Here is an 18,517-nt window from a genome sequence, read left to right on the forward strand (position 1 = left end):
CAAGAACAGAAAAAACCAAATTAAGTTAAAAATACCAGTCCACTGTTGTTTGTTAATATATGTTGAGGATTGCACAAATGATCTTTATATATATATTTTTCCTATTACAAAGCTTAGAATAATATCAGTTAAATAATTGTGAGAATAAAAGAAAAATACCATTTACGTAAGTTAGCTCAAAATGGGGCATACTAGACACCGGTACTTGACCTGCAGACCTACATAACAGTCGTAAGCAGGTCCATGGCAACCAAATAAAGTAAAAAATATGTGGTATATAGTGACTGAATTAATTGATTAACTATGATTAAAGCTTCTCCTGAAAAGGTAAAACCTAAAAAAATATCATTATTTATAAAATAATAATTATTTATTTATAGCCACGAAGAACGCTTCAATATGTTGAAGAAGCTTTTCGACAAATTGAAAAGAAGAAAAACATCCGCGATATTGTTATTGTTAACGAATCGGGTCATCCAGTAAAAAGCACAATGGAATTTAAGTCATCTGTCAAATTTGTTGGACTATTTCAAGAACTTCAAGGCAGAATAGAGCGAGGAATAGAACACATTGATCCCACTGATGAATTGTTGATGCTGCGGGTACGCACTAAATCCCATGAAGTTTTGTTAGTGCCAGACTCTAAAATAACAATAATTGTAGTTCAAAATGCAGATAAATAAAATTGGTATCAATTTTCTGATAATAAGTATTCAAATTGAATTGGCTGATTACCGGGTCCCGCCTTGCGTCATTTTTGCGCTAACAGTAGTATGAACTGCGTTAACATGTGCTATCGCTGTCATATTATCGACGTCGTGCCTGTTCTAGTATTTTGACATCCGACTCTGTTCTAGAACCAGATTATCACTGTTGTGGCAATGTTGGTAAACAAACTTGGCCATATATTATGGTTGTATACACAATAAATGATGAATTTGTTTCTTTTCAAATTTTTATGTAATATATTGATAACAATTTGAGAAGAGTTGTAAAGACATTTGAAACACTGTTGTTGCGCTGTTAGTGTTATGTTTATAAAATGTTAAGTTAACAGACGAAATGAACGGGAGTCAAACCCAACACATACGTACGCAGAGTTTTGTTGTGTTCGGTCGGTGTGCTATTTACGTCGTAATTAAAGTGAGAGCAAAAATACTAGCGCGTAATTAATTAATCAAATTTGTACGACTTTGCTGAAAGGTGTGCAAATTGGTTTGTTTTTAACGCGCGGTGATGCTGAAGTGGTTGCTGACGTCGCGGCAAAAATTGATGACGTCGCGTTTCAGCCTAAAAAGGCGTTGACAAAACAAACTTGAAAACGGAACGCAAAGCAAATGCAGACATAAAAGCACAACAACAGCAACAGCAAAAACAACACAATAACAAGAAAAAGAAAAAGAAAGAGCAACTATAAAATTCTGTCTAAAACGTAGATACGATATAAGCAAAGCAGAAGTCGATAAATTATATTGTTTAAACAAATATTCAACGATACTCGTATTCGCATTCGTGTGTGACTGTGTGCGTGTGTTTCTGCAATATAAGATTGTGCAAGTGTGCGAATCAGAAATAGAATTTACATACGAACGCGACACCCACACAAAACGTACGGTAAATGCAGCGCCGCAAAAATGAGCAGCATAACGCTAAACGAAATGGTCAACGTGACACAGCTGGATTTACACGATCTATTAGAAACTTTCGAAAAAAAATCATTCGAGGCGGTAGCCTTTGAGGAAGGCACAACGGTAAGTCGAATGCCTGTAAGCCATCCGCCAGCCTGTAACATCAAAAGCCTGTAAGCGGCGCACGTGCACGTGTAGTAACATTTCCACTAACAGTGCTGAACATTGTCAAAAGGAACATCTAAAAGGAGAAGGGGATGCAGAAAGGTCGCTAAAATTTGCCTTAACAGCAACATTTGCCTGTAACCCACCCCGCCTATCCTTTCCCTTTATGTAGCCGCGCCCAACGGTCTGAAGCGTAACCACTGCTCTAAATTGTTTGTCATTTGCTATCTCTCTCTAAGTCCCATTACTCTTTTTAATAGAAATCGATAGGCGCATCTTGAGATTTGTACGTTGTATATCAATAGCCAAAAAAAGAAAACGTGTAACTCGTAACGTATATACTTTTCTGCTTCTTCTTAATTTTCTCCTTCAGCTTGACATGCTTTGCCCTCGTTTCGAGCTACGGCTATGTTTGTCGCTAGTCAATTACAACATTTACGACTGTTACAACAAACATTTGACACGCACTCGACTAATCTGTTTGTTGGCCCCATTTTTCCAAACTTTTATTTATGAGGGCTGCATACAATTACATTTTATGCGGCAAAAAGTCGTATTAAAAATAAAAAATATATAACGTGCAATAAATAAAGAACCATCGAAGAATAAACTGAAACGCTTTTGCTATATATTAATGGGGGCGTAAAACAAAAATTTGCATCTCTGTTGCATCTTTGATGTTCTCTGTTAGCTTCCTGTTAACTTCCATGTTAATTGACCGCTAAACGCTAGCCGGCAACAATAACAACATGTGTAAATGCGAATTCAAAAGAGCTTGTGCTTGTATGTGTGTGGGTGTGTGAGAGAGAGAGAGCGAGAGAGGGGCAGAGAGTGCATTTATTTATATATGCAAATGACAACCGCAAACAGTTGGCAACAGCAAAACAACAAATGATTTCCACACGGCCATACACAAACGTGTGTATTACAAAACTTGGCACGTAACAACAACTAGTACACTGTTACCCTTCTCCTTCTCGTCCAGGTTCCACTTTCCTCATTTGCTCAGCTGCAATGCAATAATGATAAGAACAAATGGCTTGCAATCAATCGAAGTGAATTGGTAAAGAAATATCCAAATGTTTGTCTTGCCTGTTTTGCGTGTTTAATGGCAGTTGCATTGTAAGCTTTAGAATGTTGTGCACATTATCTGTTCTCTTATTCTTGTGCCTTTATCAAACCTTTTATGTGCTTATCAGCTTAGAACTTGAGTATTTTCTTATCAGCGGGCAACATTGTCAACGCTAATATCAAAATAAAAATAAATATATATTTTTTAATATAAAATTTGAAAATGGAAATAGAATAATGCTTTGTGATTTATTTTATTTTGTTTACATCATAAAACTAACAAAAGAAAAACTAATGAACTCATCATACCCTTGTAATGTCATGTAATGTACTTATGTAAGCGTGTATATTCGCAATCAGGAATTGAATTACTTTTATAGCATATCAATTGGGCACGTACAATCTGTACGTGTTTCAGAGGTTTCCACAAATTGAATTTGTAACTATTTAAGCAAAACGATCTTGGGTCTTATATGTATTTTTTGTTTCTATGCAGTTCTGTCTAAACAAAACTCAATATTTCATTCATACATTGCTTAATTTTTGTTTTTTAATTCAGTTGAAAAATTAATGAATAATCAACAATCAAAGACTGATGATACTCATCCACTATTTTCTTTCGCATTTTAACCATCAAATTTTAAATTTTGTAGTTCTAGATCCGAAACTTTCATAACGCCCCAAAAGGTAAATAATTTTTGTTAAATCTGTAGAAAGGGTCAACGATTTACCTACCGTATTTTCTATCTGTTTCCAACTCTACTTAAAATTTGTCTCAGCTTCCTAGATAACATAATAATAATATATAAATCTCCATTTTCCGTACCATGTACGAAGTTTGTTGCATCTTAATTTCAACAAAACAAATTTGAAGAATCAATTTCAGTCTGGACTTAATCGATTTATTTTCTCGTTTTTCTTTGTTTATACACTGTTCAATCAAACAACAGCAATCATTATAAATCGATTAGACCCGTATCAATACTCTTTTTTATATACATATATAACCCGAGTTTCTTATCAAATAGAAAACAAAAATTAAGAACATTGCAGTTGAGCGTTGCCGACTGCAGAATGCCCATTTATGGTCCAAACACTGCCAGATTCATTCCTCGAAGGTATACATATGTCCATGCCATATCATCAATCTATAATAATGGCCAAATGGCTTAGATTTATACGGGCAGCAGGACGGACAGCAAAGCGTACATTGATTGCACAAAGCTAATATACTCATTTCACGCTCGTGTTAGAGTACAAAAACAGGTGCACCTCGTACATCGCGAGCTGCATTTTAATGCGAAGCCCTGCGTATTATGTTTTTTTTTTCTCTGTTCTCTTTGTTTAAAGTTGTTTACTTAACTGCTTTTATTTTGTTTGTTTTTGTGTGTTTTACTTAATGTTTTATTTTCGCAGAAATTATTTATAGCTTTAATACTGGCACGTGAGCAAACAATTTGCGCGTTAGATTTAGCTTTAAATGGGCGCCAGATCAAGTCAGCTCTGACTGAACAGGAATCAAAGTTTCATTTCTGGGAATTACATAGCAGACAAATAATAAATAAATGTAGGAATATGCAATAAGAGTAGAATCGAATTACAAATATGGACAGAATTGTTATCGAGGGAATTATTATAAGGCCGACAGGGAATACCGGTCGATTGGATCGGACTAGATTTACACATTTGTTTGTCAACAAAATCAATACATTAGTAAATAATAATTAATATACAAATTAAAGATTATAATTTTAGGAAGGTTGGAAAAGCAACTTAACGCAAAGTTTAGGGTAGCTCTTAGCCACTACTGACTAAATGCCTATATACATACATATATATTATTAATTACTTTCAAGCAAATAGTAAGAAAAATGAGATTAGATAGACTCCGCTCATGGAGAGCACGTACAAAAGAGAGGGACATATTTTGATTTCTAACGGCAGATAAAAGGACACCAAGCACTAAACCAATATACTCTTTAAAATTTTGGGACCGACTACGAATTTCCATCTTCAATTAAGTTGACTTTATCTATCACCGAGCTAGACAAATCAAGAAAAATCAATTGAAATGGTTACACATCAAGATGTTTGAACATTATATTTAAGCACAACAAAAAAAAAAAAAAAAAAAAAAAAAAAAAATTATTTTTTTATGTATACATTCATTAATATATCTAAATATATTTTTTTTAATATTTGTATAATTAGCGGTAGGCATCAGATGTTCGCCTTATCGTTGGATCGACTGATCTAATTGTTTTGCATAGCCCTCTTCAGCTCGAACTCAAAGTCATTCATCTCGAGATCGAATGCCTCACATCTAACGGCGCAGCCGTCCTTGTCGAGCTTCTGCTGCGCCCAGAGTATTAGCTTCACCAGGAACATCATTTTGGGCTCCATGCAGGCAGTCTGACCGCCTCTGCGCAGAGCTGAGTCCAGTTCTCGTTTCTCCTCGACGGAACCTTTTGCGGTCCGTTCTACTTCTAGTTCTAGTTCCGTTTTAATGGAAGCGTTGCTGTTGTAGTTGTTGCTCTCGCGGATGAGCTCAATGAGATGCAGCTGCTGCATGTGAAAGTACATGTAGTTCTCGCTCTCAAATAGTTTCGGATACAGCCTTTTGGCCATATCAATGGCATATTGAACCTGAGAGGTGCGCACAGCGTCCTTAATACGTTTCTGATGCTCCACTGGGTCCAGCTGTGTCGTTTCAGATTCCAGGCGCGCCACTGCTTCGAATCCCTGGGCCACATCCAAATAGCCTTCAGCCACTAGATACTTCATGATCAGCCAATTGATGTCCGCCTGCTTGGACTGAAAGCTCTTCATGCGATGTGGCCAACCAGCTCGTGGACTACTTCCAGCCATCTTCAATATATTTACATATATACCGTTAGTTTGATGATAAAGCTCTATAACAAAATATAATATTTTATATAATGATAATATAAAGATATGGAAGTTATATAGATTTCATAAATGTATTTGGGTATGGTTGCCATGTATGGCTCTAGTGATTCCCTAGCATTAGAATAAAGGCAATAATTTGCAATCAGTTTTAATCTGTTGTCAAGGTGATTGAGCTGATTAAATGTTGAACTTCAAATGCACATAAAAATGATTGCAAATAACAATCTCAAAGCAAGCAAATAAGAGAATAAAATACTTGAGAGGAAGCGACACAGGGATACTCTGTAAAATACTAAAAAATAATATTACGAGAAACTATATACCAAGTAAAGTATAAATAAATTGAGTTTGATATAGATTTTAATCGATTCATAGATTTATGATTGTTTTAAAGTTTATTTAAATTTAAAATTATAAGTTTCTAAACAAGATTCAATTGGTGATCATGATCATAAAAATACACATATGTGATCAGTCATGTCTCCTTGAACCTGTTGCATACAAAAAAGATCAATCCACCCGGTTTTATATTTTTTAATGGGCTCAACTTATAAAAACTCTAAATGAAAAAAAAAATATACATATATACACATATATGTGTATATATAGTCTATACAATATATATGAGTACAGTGCTTGCTCGATAAGTTATTAAATTAATGTTATAAAAAAAAATGTCAATAGTTTTTAAAACTGTTACAAAAACTATAAAAATGATTAATTACTTAATACTAATAAACAAATTTGTTCACGACATTTTTAGACTGATGAGTCTTATCGAAACAACACTGTACATGTTAAGTGCTCCGCATTACTTTGCTTATGAATTATCATTAAAATTAACAACAATTTTCAGTGCTCGTTTTTTATGATTTGTTTTTAGCTTTGTTTGCATTTGCTTTTCATTTTTTATTTTTATTTTATTTATAACAAACCTTGCCCAATGACATTGACATTGTGTGTGTGTGTGTGTGTGTGTGTGTGTGTGTGTGAGTGTATATGTTTGTATGGGTGTGTATGTGCAGCCCGTTATCGTGTGGGCGCCAAAATGAGATTGTGTACGGGGCTGGCAGATAAAAATAGTTCAAAACAAATAAATATGCAACAATGTACAGTCGTATGTGTATATATGTACTTATATATATATAGAGTATATATAATTCACTTTCAATAGAACCCACCTGTTGTTGTTGCTGTTGTTGTTGTCGTTCTGTTTAGTTGCTGTTCAGCCAAATGCCAATGTTGGCCAAAATGCAATCGAAAATGTTGTAGACGACGACAAAGAAGCGCAGCAGGCAATAGAATTCCAAAGCCAGAAGGCTAAGGATGGCCACATATAGATGATCCTCCTGCAGCAGATCCATGCAGACCAGCACTAGATGGATTTCTATGTAGATGTTAATTTTAACGAATTATCTGTTCAAATTGTGTACGTAATCAAATTTGTTGGGATTTGCGACTGCGACTGCTGCAGCAGCTGCAGCTGCGTTTTCTCGTTTTCCTTCCGTGTGTTTTGTGTATCTCGCCTGGCAGCTCGCATCCAAATCGTTTCCAGGCTGCAAAAACGCCCACGCGACGGCAGAGACAGCAGCGGCAGCAGTGGCAGCAGCAGCAGTTGCACTTATCGGGGGTTGAATGCGGCCGGCAGTACAGTGTTGATTCGCTAAGCGAACGAGCTGTGCATCTGGTCGCCAGTGCGCAGGACGCCCACGCCATCGCCTGTCCAACTGCAGCTCTCTGCTCTCTTCTGTGCGCCTATGCCGTTTGGCAGCGCCTGTGTGGGTGCAGCGGCCGAGCTTCAAGCTTCTCGTTCTCGTTCTTGTTCATGCGACTCCTCTGCCCACTGAAATGCGTTGTCGCTGTGTGGGCGCTTTGGAATACGGTAGACAGGCGCACATAAATCAAAGAAGCCGCTCAGCTGCAGCGCATTCCAGCGAAATGGCCAAACGTCAGCGCACAGTGGAGCAAGACAAAAATAAATTTAAATATAAATTATAAATAAACTTATTACAGCAATTAGTTTAGTTAGTGTAATATAACTTAGTTCAGTTATTTTACATATAATTCAGTTGTTTAGGAAAAGGAGCATTAACTCAACGGAATCATGAACTGAATTGTGAAGCTCAAAAGAACGTGTAAACCTTAAGCTGTGGATCAAAACAAAGTTCAATTTAATGATTCGACATAGATCGTAAACAGATGGCTGAACTTGATTAAAGTTTGGACTCACTTAAAATATTATTGTATAATACACGAAATGAGAAACAAGATCATCAAAAAAATTGATGAATTAAAGTTAATTACATTTGAATTATTATTCAAATGTAAATTTTTGATTATGTTTATATGAATAATTTATTTTATGCAACGCTTGGGTGAAAATTAATGTTAGAAGTACCTCTAAAATAATACTACAAATTTGGAACTAGCAAGGACGTGTGATAATTATATATTTCAACAATCTGAAAATGTTTGGATGTGTATATATTTTACTTCCTTCAATATTTCACTGCATAAAAATATAACAAAATAAATCTTTGGAATTATATATTGTTACATTTTATTAAATAGATCATTTCATTTCATTCATCTCATAATAATTTATAATCTGCAGCTAGGGAAATTTGTATTTTACCAATTAATTACTATAACTCATCCCACTGTGCGCATGGCATTTTGGTCCTGTGTTTCCTCCTATCTGCTTCTGGTTGCCTGTTGCACGGTGAACTTAAACCGTGGAAGCGCTGCACATCAGTTGGCCTTGGGCTCGCTTGGCCTGCTGCCTTTTCGGGCAGCTGCTTCGGTGTATTTTAGCGTGGGACGCGCCACAGACACTTGGCACAGGTGTGCAGAATTAAGCGAAGCGGTCGCAAATGGGCATCCGGCAAGTCGAGCGCATGTCCGGGAGAGTGAACAACGGGAGTCGCTGCTGCTGCTATTGCAGTTGCAGCTCATTTTGATTCGATTAGTCAAAAGTTTCCAATGCGTTGCTGCCACATTCCAAGAGCGAACGACAACTATCAGACGGACGGCCAATGGCCATCATGATATCTGACCCGCTCCCGGGCGCAGTTGAACGCCAGAAAATAGGTGCGCATGATTTGTTCATCCAGGCTCCAGCTGCACGTTCACATCCGGATTAGGAGATGCTGATGCTGATGGTGATACTGATGCTGCCTGCTTTTTATGAATGCCTGCTGACGAGCAGATAAAATCGATAATAATTGAAATGGCGAACGCATCTCTGACAAGATTTAATTGTTGCCGCGAGTGCAACGGCTCTAGCTGCATATTTTTAGATTTTTAGTTTTTTATTAAATATAAATTATTTATGAAATATTAAAAAAGAAAAATTATTATTATAATCATGTAAGATTTTCTTGTAAAAATAAGATTATTTTATGGTCATTATGATGATTATTTTATATTCTATATTCTATAGCCCATTTCTAAAAGTCCTAGTAATAGACACAGCTCTTTGATTTCTTTAAAAAAAAAAAAATGCATACAATTATTACAATCGTTTTTAATATACTTAATATTGCATGCATGCATACACACATACACACACATACATACAAACATGCACACACACACGCACACAAATTGAAGAAGAGGAGCAATCGACAGCCAGGGGATCAGGAATGCAACTGAAGAAGCGACGCAGAAGGCTTGCCCTTTAAATAGGCAGCGATTCACCCACTACCACTCGAAATCGAACTCAGAGAGTAACTCTTAGAGGCGAGAGTACACTCTGCAGTTTTTAGAGGTCTACCTGCTGCCGCTCAGCTTCTGCAGCTGCTACTTTTACACTTGCCATATAGAAGAGCGCTATTGATTTACTTTAATATTAAATATTCGATATTATACAGTCTGAGAAGCAGTCACAGAAGGACATGCAAATGTATGCATATTGTCGCTAAGCTAAGCGAAAAAGAGATTATGGAAATCAGACAAAAATATCATTAGGAGAGAAAGAGGCGATGTTTATATAAATAGAAAATATATTAATTTTATAAAAATATATTTAATATTAAAATACTGATTACTTTTAATGCGATTGTATTCCTGATTGCAATGTCTCTTTTGCTCCCACTCTCTCACTCACTCTCACGCTTTCTAACAACTATTGCCAAGTTAAATATGCTTCCGTTAAAAAACAAGTATTTATTATTGTTATTGTAAATCGTTTTGGCTAAAGCTCTTTTAAAAGTTGTTAACAATCGAGATATGCAAATGCCATTAATGCCCATAAATTCCATATGTATGTATGTGCATACATATATGTATAATATGACCTTGTCAATCAACCGAAAGTTTTACGAATGAATAATGCACATTTACATATTTCATATGGTAATTAATAATGCCACGATAACTTGCATTTCGATAACTTTGTGCTTATCGAAAACTTGACCGAGGTCTTTGAACGCTATAAAACTCAAAGAAAACAACAAAAACAATTTATGTATAAACATGGAAACAGCAACAAAGAGCAAACGGAACTTTACAGAATGCATGTACCAGGTGTGGTCAGTGGCCCGGCCTATTGTGAACTTGTTTCCAGTGACGCTCTGTCGCTGAATAATTCATTCAAGAAAAGCAATTTTCCGTGTTCAGCGATTGATGAATATGCATGAGCTCAAAAAACATACAGCATACATACATACATACATGTGCATGCGTGCGTGTGTGTGTGTTTGTGTATGTATGTATGTGTGTGTGCGTGATGATATGCATGATAAGCTTTGCCAAAAAGCCAGTACTTACATGCTGTGTGTCTGGTTTGTATATTTCTCTTCTCTTTTTCTTTTCTTGTTGTCGTCATTATTGTTGTTGTTGCAGCTGCTACTGCTGCCGTTGCTGCTGCTGCTGCTGCTGGCCTGGTCTTGGACTGTCTTGGCGTCGGTGTTGCTGTCGCTGGTGGTGTTGGTTTCTCTTCTTGATTGGCCGTTCGATTGCAGAAAGCGCAGTTGAGAAGAAAAAACTAACTGTGGAACTGTGTCGCGGCTGCAGCGACGGTTTCTGCGTGCCCAGCACTGGCAAAGTCTTCAAAATCCGGGTTTGTAAGAAAACTGCATTGCTTGAGCCAAGCGTCTACCGTGGGAGAGAGATGGCGCGAGGAAGAGCGAGATTCAGCAAGAGACCGACCCCATGTAAACTGCTTAGTTGCAGCAGCGCCAGCGACAGCCTTCGTCTAAAATTTGTTTTTTTGGGTCAGGGCAGCAGCTGATGCTGATCGCTGCTTTAGTTGTGATGTTGACAGCAGCAGTAGCAGAGGCAGCGGCAGCAACAGCGACAGCGACTGTTGTTACGATAGCTGCGAAACTATATTGCATTGGCGTCTGTCGGTTTCTGTAATCGCTAACCGACGACGACGACAACGCCAACAACAAAGTCCTCAAAACTATTTTGCTTTCGCGCTCGTCTGTTTGTTGTTTTTAAGTTTTACAGCGCCTTATTAACAGGCGCGCAGCGGCAAGAGCACAGCCAACTGCATGCTGTGCCACGATTCCTCGCTTCCCCGTTTCCCCGCTTCGCCTACAAGCTAAATATACATGTGCACTACAACAACGCCAACAACAGCGAGCTGTATAAATGTGCAACAACAATAACAGCGTCCAACCAGCAAGCAGTTCAATATACGCACACACACACACAAGTCAATCTCCTCGCTGTGCCGTTGTGGCTGCAGCTGTGGCTGTATTGTGTGTGCGTGTGTTTTCGCTTGTAATACAAACAACAGCCAGACAGCGAACAAGTTGCCGATAAAAATGCCAAGACTTTTCGTTTCTCAACTACACGCATACAGTCGAATAAACGCTCACTGACTGACTCTTGACTCTCTGACTCTCTCGCACAGGCCAAACACTTGTGCAAACTTTTACATGCATCGAAGAACAGCGATTACAGCCTCTTATCTGCCTGAACCTGAGTGTGCGTCCCATAAAGAAACATTCTTTTCGCTGATGTAAACAATAAACTATTGTGACATTTGTCTTAGAATTGAAATCTATACTACATTATTTTTACAGAGATGTAAATGTAAAACTAAACATCTTACACACATACATAAGTGAGAAATTAACCGAATGCAAATTTGTATATTGTGCAATTATTGTTAATTACTTATTAACACTTATACAGCTTCTCTGATTTTACATTCATGCTGTCTTTTGTTGTTCTCTAAACCGCTGCCTACACTTAACAGTTTCTCATCGTCAACTTTCTCACTTCAACCGGAATTTACTCTCCCGCCTACTGTTAGCTTGTAAACTCTCACCTCGCACGCACACATTGACAGTTTCTCAGCGGCTTCTGTCAATTGTGGCTTAGTTGTTTTGCTCGTTTGTTTTGCTCTGCATAGTTGTGGCATGTGAATGTATGTGTGTGTGTAATATACACACGTATTTTAACAGTGTGTTAAGTGGGTGTCTATCTTTTTGCCACGTTTGTTTTGGTATGTGGGTTCGCTAGTTGTGCCGCATTCGCAGTTTTTTGTTGCGCAGTTTTGCTTAGGTCTTGCTTTTATTCACGTTTCTCTTGGTTTTGTTTTGTTGTGGTAAAAACCGGTTTGAACAGCTTCGCATCAATTTCTGTCAAGGCTTAGAGGCTTCGCGTTTATTATCTCCCCTTTACTAACTATTCACCGACCAACAAATTATGGCAAATGCATAAACCCTTTAGGCTTGCTTACAATTTATTTTTAGTAGCGAAATTAACTCTTGATATTCCATAGATTAGTATTAATGGGCGTGATGCATTTATTTTTAGCATTACATTGAATAGATTAGTATATCAGATATTTTAATGCGAATCAATTACCTTTACATTGTTGCTATATAGATATATTCAAGGTGTCGGAAATATGTATATCAATATACATATGTATGTACATACATATAACCAGATGTGCTGTAAACCTGATATTATAGGGAATAAAGTAGCCAAAGTACGAAATAGTCAAATATAAATGAAATCGACCTAATCAATTGAAATGGAGAATATTCCGAGCCAGATGTTAATATCCAAATGCATTATAATCTACTTCACCGCTCCACGCATGTTGGGATCTTATCGGGGAAGGGGTGTCTGCTGCCTCCAATATTGATGAGCCAAGTCAATTGACCTTAAAAAAATCCATTGTATTTTGCTTTTTATCTGTACAACATTTTATGCTTAGTAATTTGTTGTTTGTTGAAATTAAAAAAAGAAACAAAACAGGAATTGAGAATTTCACGGTTAGTCGACTTTATTTTATATGGACGATAACCCCCAGTGGGATCCCAAAGCGTTTAACTGCGAGTTTCAGACTCTCATCATGATGATTATCGCATGTTATATGTAAAACGCGTGCCATCTGCCAGCTGCTCAATGAAATTCTTCAATTCTATATATATTTCTGTTCATATTAAATATAATCAGTGCTGAAGCGTAATGGTTCAGCGATATTATTATAAAACTTGAAATAGGATTCAGAATACAAGTACAGTACGGGGTGTCTCATATCCACAGATACTCTTTTAAACTATGATATGTAAACTTATAAACCAATGTAATTGCTGAAGATGTTCAGATGTTCAGTTGGAAAACTATAATCCTATATATCTTGTATATAATAATAACTCATCTATATCTTCATTCTTTACAGGAGTATGCCATCTCCAAAAAATGCGAATTTCTGTTCAAGCTCGACTATAGCCTCATTGAGCTGGACAATTCGAACGGGCTGTTGAGTCCGCGCTATCCTGGACGCATACTCATACCGGAATACGAGCATGGCCATATGGCCAAGACACTGATACCGAACAATGGGCTAGTTGGCGGCGGAGGGTCAACGGGAACAACGGCAACGGCAACGCCGCTGAACGGAAGCGCTAGCAGCAATTGTAGCAACGGCTCCAATGCTGGTGTTGGCATTCAGGCCTTTGTGACCTTTGCCAATCCGTTGCAGACGCCACAGTCGCATCCCCAACAGCAGTCGATGCCGCAGGCGCCGCACCAGCAGTCGCAGCAGAACACAATCTACGAGGATCAGTATGATATACAGCGCATACGGGAGCTGGTGACCATGGCGAAGTATGCGCGCTGCAGGCAGCGTTTCGCAGTGCCCGTTATAATGTATCGAGGCAAATATATCTGCCGTTCGGCCACACTGTCCGTGATGCCGGAAACGTACGGCCGTAAGGTTGTGGATTACGCCTACGACTGCCTCAGCGGCAACTACGCCGCGCCCAATGGCGAGGAGAATGAGGCGGACACCACGGACGAGTCACTAATCAATCACATCAACGATCAGGCACAGTCGCAGTTCAGCTACGATGAAGTCATCAAGAGCGACATCCAACTGCTGAACACACTGAACGTGTCCACCATAGTAGACCTCATGGTAGAGAATCGCAAAATCAAATACTTCATGGCGTAAGTCAACAAATGCAAATAAAAGACTTTAATTCAGAACAAAAGCTCGAGAGAACTGTTCATCATTTTATGAAAACTGTTGCGGAACTTATTCAGTGAACGATAAACATTATCGGTTCATATTCGATATTCTGTAGTTCGTGCTCTATTCAGTTTCTCAACTATTCATTAATGAAAAGTTCTTTTGAGTTATCGAACGACCCAATGTCATGAATCGTGTAATCGAGCTAGTGCATGAATCGACTGCGATTATATATCAAATTTGAATTAGTAATCGATTCATTGACTTTTACAGCGTCTCTTCGTCAGAGAAGGCGGATCCGAACAAGCACTATAAAGGCTTTAACCTGCTATCGCTGCCGTACCCGGGCTGTGAGTTTTTCAAGAAGTTCCGGGACAACAATTACATGGCCAAGAATTTACACTACAACTGGAAGCAGTCATTTAACGATGCCAACATCAATATACCCAATACGGGACCCGCCGCCGACATTGACATTATTTGGCCAGAGTACAGGGACTGGGATCTGGTCTCCATTACGCAAAACTATCTGCGTGCCACGCTTAAGTATATTCAGGAGGATAACTCAGGGCTGCTCATACACTGCATAAGTGGCTGGGATCGCACGCCCCTCTTCGTCTCCCTGGTGCGTCTGTCGCTCTGGGCCGACGGCCTCATCCATCAGTCGCTGAACGCCTTGCAAATGGCGTACTTTACACTCGCCTACGACTGGTATTTATTTGGCCATCAGCTGCCAGATCGCCTCAAGCGAGGCGAGGACATCATGTTCTTTTGCTTTCACGTCCTCAAATTCATCACCGACGAGGAGTTCAGCATTGTAGAGCACCGCAAGCGCACGAAGACGTCCAGCAGCAGCGGCAGCAGTGTCATTGTCATCAAATCCGACTGCTGCGACGACGAGCCACTCAAGGAGTAAGTAAATATAGCTTAAGATATACTTATTATTTATATACAAAATTTGTTTTCTTTCGAATTCTCGCAGAGATTACATTTTGGCCTTCGATCAAGACAGCAACGATAGCTACTCAAACTGTTCCAACTGTGATATGTCCATAACAGATAACTTCTATGCCACAACAACAACAGCCGCAGCAGCAGCTGTAGCAGCGACTGCGCCACCAACGCTCGTTAATCCGCTCACCAGTCGATCCCCGAATCCGAAGCGGTAATACATAAATATTCGGATTATTAGCTTGAAAACACTATTTAACACAATGTCCTCTCTTGTTCACATAGTTCGCGCACTAGCCCAATTTCAGTGCCTGGCTCGAATGCGCGCCAGCGCCAGGAGTCGACGTCATCGAACGGCAGCTGGCAGGTGGTCACAGACACCGGATCCATTGACTCCATGATGAATGGTAGTTACATGATGCGCTTTGTCTCGCAGCAGCATCAACCACAGCATCAGCAGACGGACAACATTCCAATGTTCAATGGCGGCAACGGATATCATTGCAGCACAGCCACGCCCAGCGCCTATCCCAGTGCCAGCGGCAGTAGCAACAGCAACAGCAACATGAGCAACATGAGTAACAATAGCAACAGCAACAGCAACAGCAACAGCAACAGTAGCAATAACCCGCACGGTTTCGTTAATGGTTCCTCCAAGGATGCGGCCAGTGCCAGCGTAGCAGCCTCCAAGCAGAGCATTAATTTGTAAGTTCAATTCAATCCATTATAAAATAGAGATGGTAAACTCATCGATCAGTTCAGTTTGAGTTTCAATAATATGGCTAGGCTTAAAGACTTAATTGTACATCCTCATACTTATTTAAATAAATAATTCATGTTTTCTTACAGACGCAAGCAACGGTTAAACGCTGTACGGGCGATTTTCATACAAGCCTATGGCAAAACGATTGGACTGAAATTCAAGGAAGGCTCCTCAATGAATCTGGCCACGTTTATTGGCAATTTGGCGGATCAGCTATTTTAGTTTGTTTAGCTGATAACTGGACTAAATCTGGAACTAGAAATTGAACTGGAACTGGAACTGAAATGTGCACCCGTTGAAAGTATGCCACATGATCATATCCACAAGGATCGAGCGATTCGATGGACAGACTGCTGGGATTGTGGCTTTGTTGTTTGTTAGTTAGCCTTGTTAGTGCTGCGCTTTTTTACCATGGACTGTATTTTGTAGACATGTTGAATTACGTTCTTTGTGACTTGTTGATAATAAAATGGAAAACAAATGCGAAAACACACACACACACACACACACACACACATAAAAAAATAGTAGAGGAAATATGCAATGTACAAGTAGCCAAGTTCCTTGAGCGCAGCTCAGCGCCTGCACTCCACATCCTATGGACATCAAATATATACATCTAAATATATATATATCGTGCAATCCTCTCCAGGCGCTGTAGCAAGCCAGCTCAGCTGCATGCATGTCCCATTTGTTTCGAAAAAATGTTTGTTTATAAAGAAATTGAAATCAGTTAAAATAATAGCTCTAAGTTGTAATTTATAGTAATGTATTTTTTAAATAAACTTATTGTGCATTTGATATATAAAACTAAGCGTTATATTATTCTACCTACATATATGTATGTACACATGTATATACAGATCGAGGCTTCACTACAACTACTTGAAGCATTCTTCATTGTGAGCTCATCTGACTGAGCGAGCGTCTTATGTGGCTGATCGAATGGTTGCCTTGTCTTTGAGAACTTTTACTTATACATTTTAACTCTGCATTTGCGTAACTGTCGCCTCTGCGACTGTCGCACATAGTCCACCAGATCTAAGCGTTTCACTCTCACCCGCACGTTTTTCACATAGAGCATGACTTTGTTCAGTGGAACGTAGTGCAGCTGAATCTGAGCTGATGTGTCTCTTAGTTGTTTCCTTAACTCTTGCTGCTCTACTTTGAACAGATCTGGTGGTTCCTCTTTGATGATCAACGGTTGTCTGAACAGTTGAATTGGTTTATGCTTGGGATGCTCTGTTTGAGGCTTTGGAGGTTCTGGTTTAGAATTTGGGTGTTGTACTTTAGTAATGACCACTGCACTCTCATGTTTATTAGCTATGCTTGCCATAGCCTTGGAGCTGTCTGGGTTACTTTCCGTGCTGTTGCGGATGGAGTTCCTGCGGGAAGTTTCATTGTTGGGCAGCTCCTTGACGCGTATTGTCTTAAGGAACTCTTCGTACTCGCTCTGTGCCAGTTTCGTTTCATTCTCGTCTAGGGAAATTCCCTCTGATCTCTCTTCCATAAATATGGCATTTAGAATCTCTACCTCCAACGGCCTTTGTAGAGAGAGCGGCAGTCGTTCGATGAACGGTATCTGCTCAAGAATAAACGATTGGGTTGGAATATTTTCCTGGAAGTTCATTTGGGGTGCAGCGCTCATCAATTGGTTGATTTTACTCATAATACTACGAAGTTTGGTTGGCAATCGGCTACGCTTGTCCTTGAGCGACTGACACATGGGCCGCAAGAAGTCCCAGCGCCATCGGAGCTCATCAATGCTAAATGGAGTGCTGAGATCCAAACCTTCATAGCTACAGTTGAAGGCATTTGTTATTTGCTCCCAGCCCCACTCTTCGTAATCATTATCATTGTGGGGATCCACAGCATTGCTAAATAGATATGGATGCATGTAGATCAGCTCCAAGAGCCGAAGATCATTCAAAATTATTTCAGATTTGGCATTTATATTTTCAACGTTGATTTCCATTTCTGGTGTATCCCCGGAGACATCATTATCCATTCTGTTCAATGATCTCCCTTTGCTTTTGTGTCGATCGCTTAGACTTTTCATTTAACTTTCACATTTTTTACAATAAAATATAATTAATCACTAACAAAAGAACACATGGTCAGTGAATTAAAATAAGCGAGCAAAACAAATAGTTTCAAAGCTCTCGATAATAATATTTTCGTGTTGGTAGGACAAAAACCATCTCTAATAAATCATTGCGGTGTCTATAGTGATGACAAATCATTACGTTAATTGAAATCAACAGTTGCACCGATATATCAAAAGTGGACTATTTAGAATATAATTTACAAATGCAGAAAACACATTTGATATATTTTTATGTATACATCAAAGCAAAGTACTTATACAAATTTTGAATTTTAGTTGGTTGGGTTGGTTTCTAAATTATTCTAATGTATCGATGTTTACGCTTGTTTACTTATTCAATACTTGTTTAAATGAACTAGTTTTTGTCTATGAAAGTGGTTCATCTGTAATTAAGTGCTCAATGTTTTCTGCCCAATTATTATTATTTATTGATTTTATTCTTCGTTTTTAATAACTGTCCGAATTAGATTATTTTGATA

General features: G+C 38.6%; 4 protein-coding genes across 5 annotated transcripts; 2 read left to right on the forward strand and 2 right to left on the reverse strand.

Annotated features, from left to right (window-relative positions):
* The first annotated feature begins 211 nt into the window (after positions 1-211).
* Positions 212-1,269, forward strand: robls54B (roadblock similar 54B). The gene is made up of 2 exons (XM_018103056.3): positions 212-327; positions 381-1,269. The coding sequence occupies exons 1-2, from the start codon at positions 304-306 to the stop codon at positions 681-683; spliced, it is 327 nt and encodes a 108-aa protein (XP_017958545.1). The 5' UTR covers positions 212-303; the 3' UTR covers positions 684-1,269.
* Positions 1,082-16,741, forward strand: EDTP (Egg-derived tyrosine phosphatase). Its single transcript, XM_018105860.3, has 6 exons — positions 1,082-1,751; positions 13,426-14,195; positions 14,491-15,129; positions 15,200-15,382; positions 15,454-15,873; positions 16,018-16,741. Exons 1-6 carry the CDS (start codon positions 1,635-1,637, stop codon positions 16,151-16,153), a joined length of 2,265 nt encoding a protein of 754 aa, XP_017961349.1. The 5' UTR covers positions 1,082-1,634; the 3' UTR covers positions 16,154-16,741.
* LOC108658429 (glucose-induced degradation protein 8 homolog) lies at positions 4,939-7,774 on the reverse strand. Of its 2 annotated transcripts, XM_030382162.2 has the most exons (3): positions 7,208-7,725; positions 6,956-7,149; positions 4,939-5,776 (listed from the first exon to the last, which is right to left on the reverse strand). In XM_030382162.2, the coding sequence occupies exon 3, from the start codon at positions 5,730-5,732 to the stop codon at positions 5,118-5,120; it is 615 nt and encodes a 204-aa protein (XP_030238022.1). In that variant the 5' UTR covers positions 5,733-5,776; positions 6,956-7,149; positions 7,208-7,725; the 3' UTR covers positions 4,939-5,117. The 2 variants fall into 2 exon arrangements, 1 of the variants encoding a protein (XP_030238022.1); XR_003979987.2 differs by lacking the exon at positions 4,939-5,776 and adding an exon at positions 6,751-6,840 and having other exon boundaries at positions 6,956-7,774.
* Lhr (Lethal hybrid rescue) lies at positions 16,680-18,113 on the reverse strand. Its single transcript, XM_018103057.3, has one exon. The coding sequence runs from the start codon at positions 17,988-17,990 to the stop codon at positions 16,902-16,904; it is 1,089 nt and encodes a 362-aa protein (XP_017958546.2). The 5' UTR covers positions 17,991-18,113; the 3' UTR covers positions 16,680-16,901.
* Positions 18,114-18,517: the final 404 nt, after the last annotated feature.

Source organism: Drosophila navojoa, chromosome 5, assembly GCF_054131105.1.
Source record: "Drosophila navojoa isolate 15081-1374.11 chromosome 5, UAZ_NAV_1.0, whole genome shotgun sequence".
Lineage (NCBI taxonomy): Eukaryota > Metazoa > Arthropoda > Insecta > Diptera > Drosophilidae > Drosophila > Drosophila navojoa.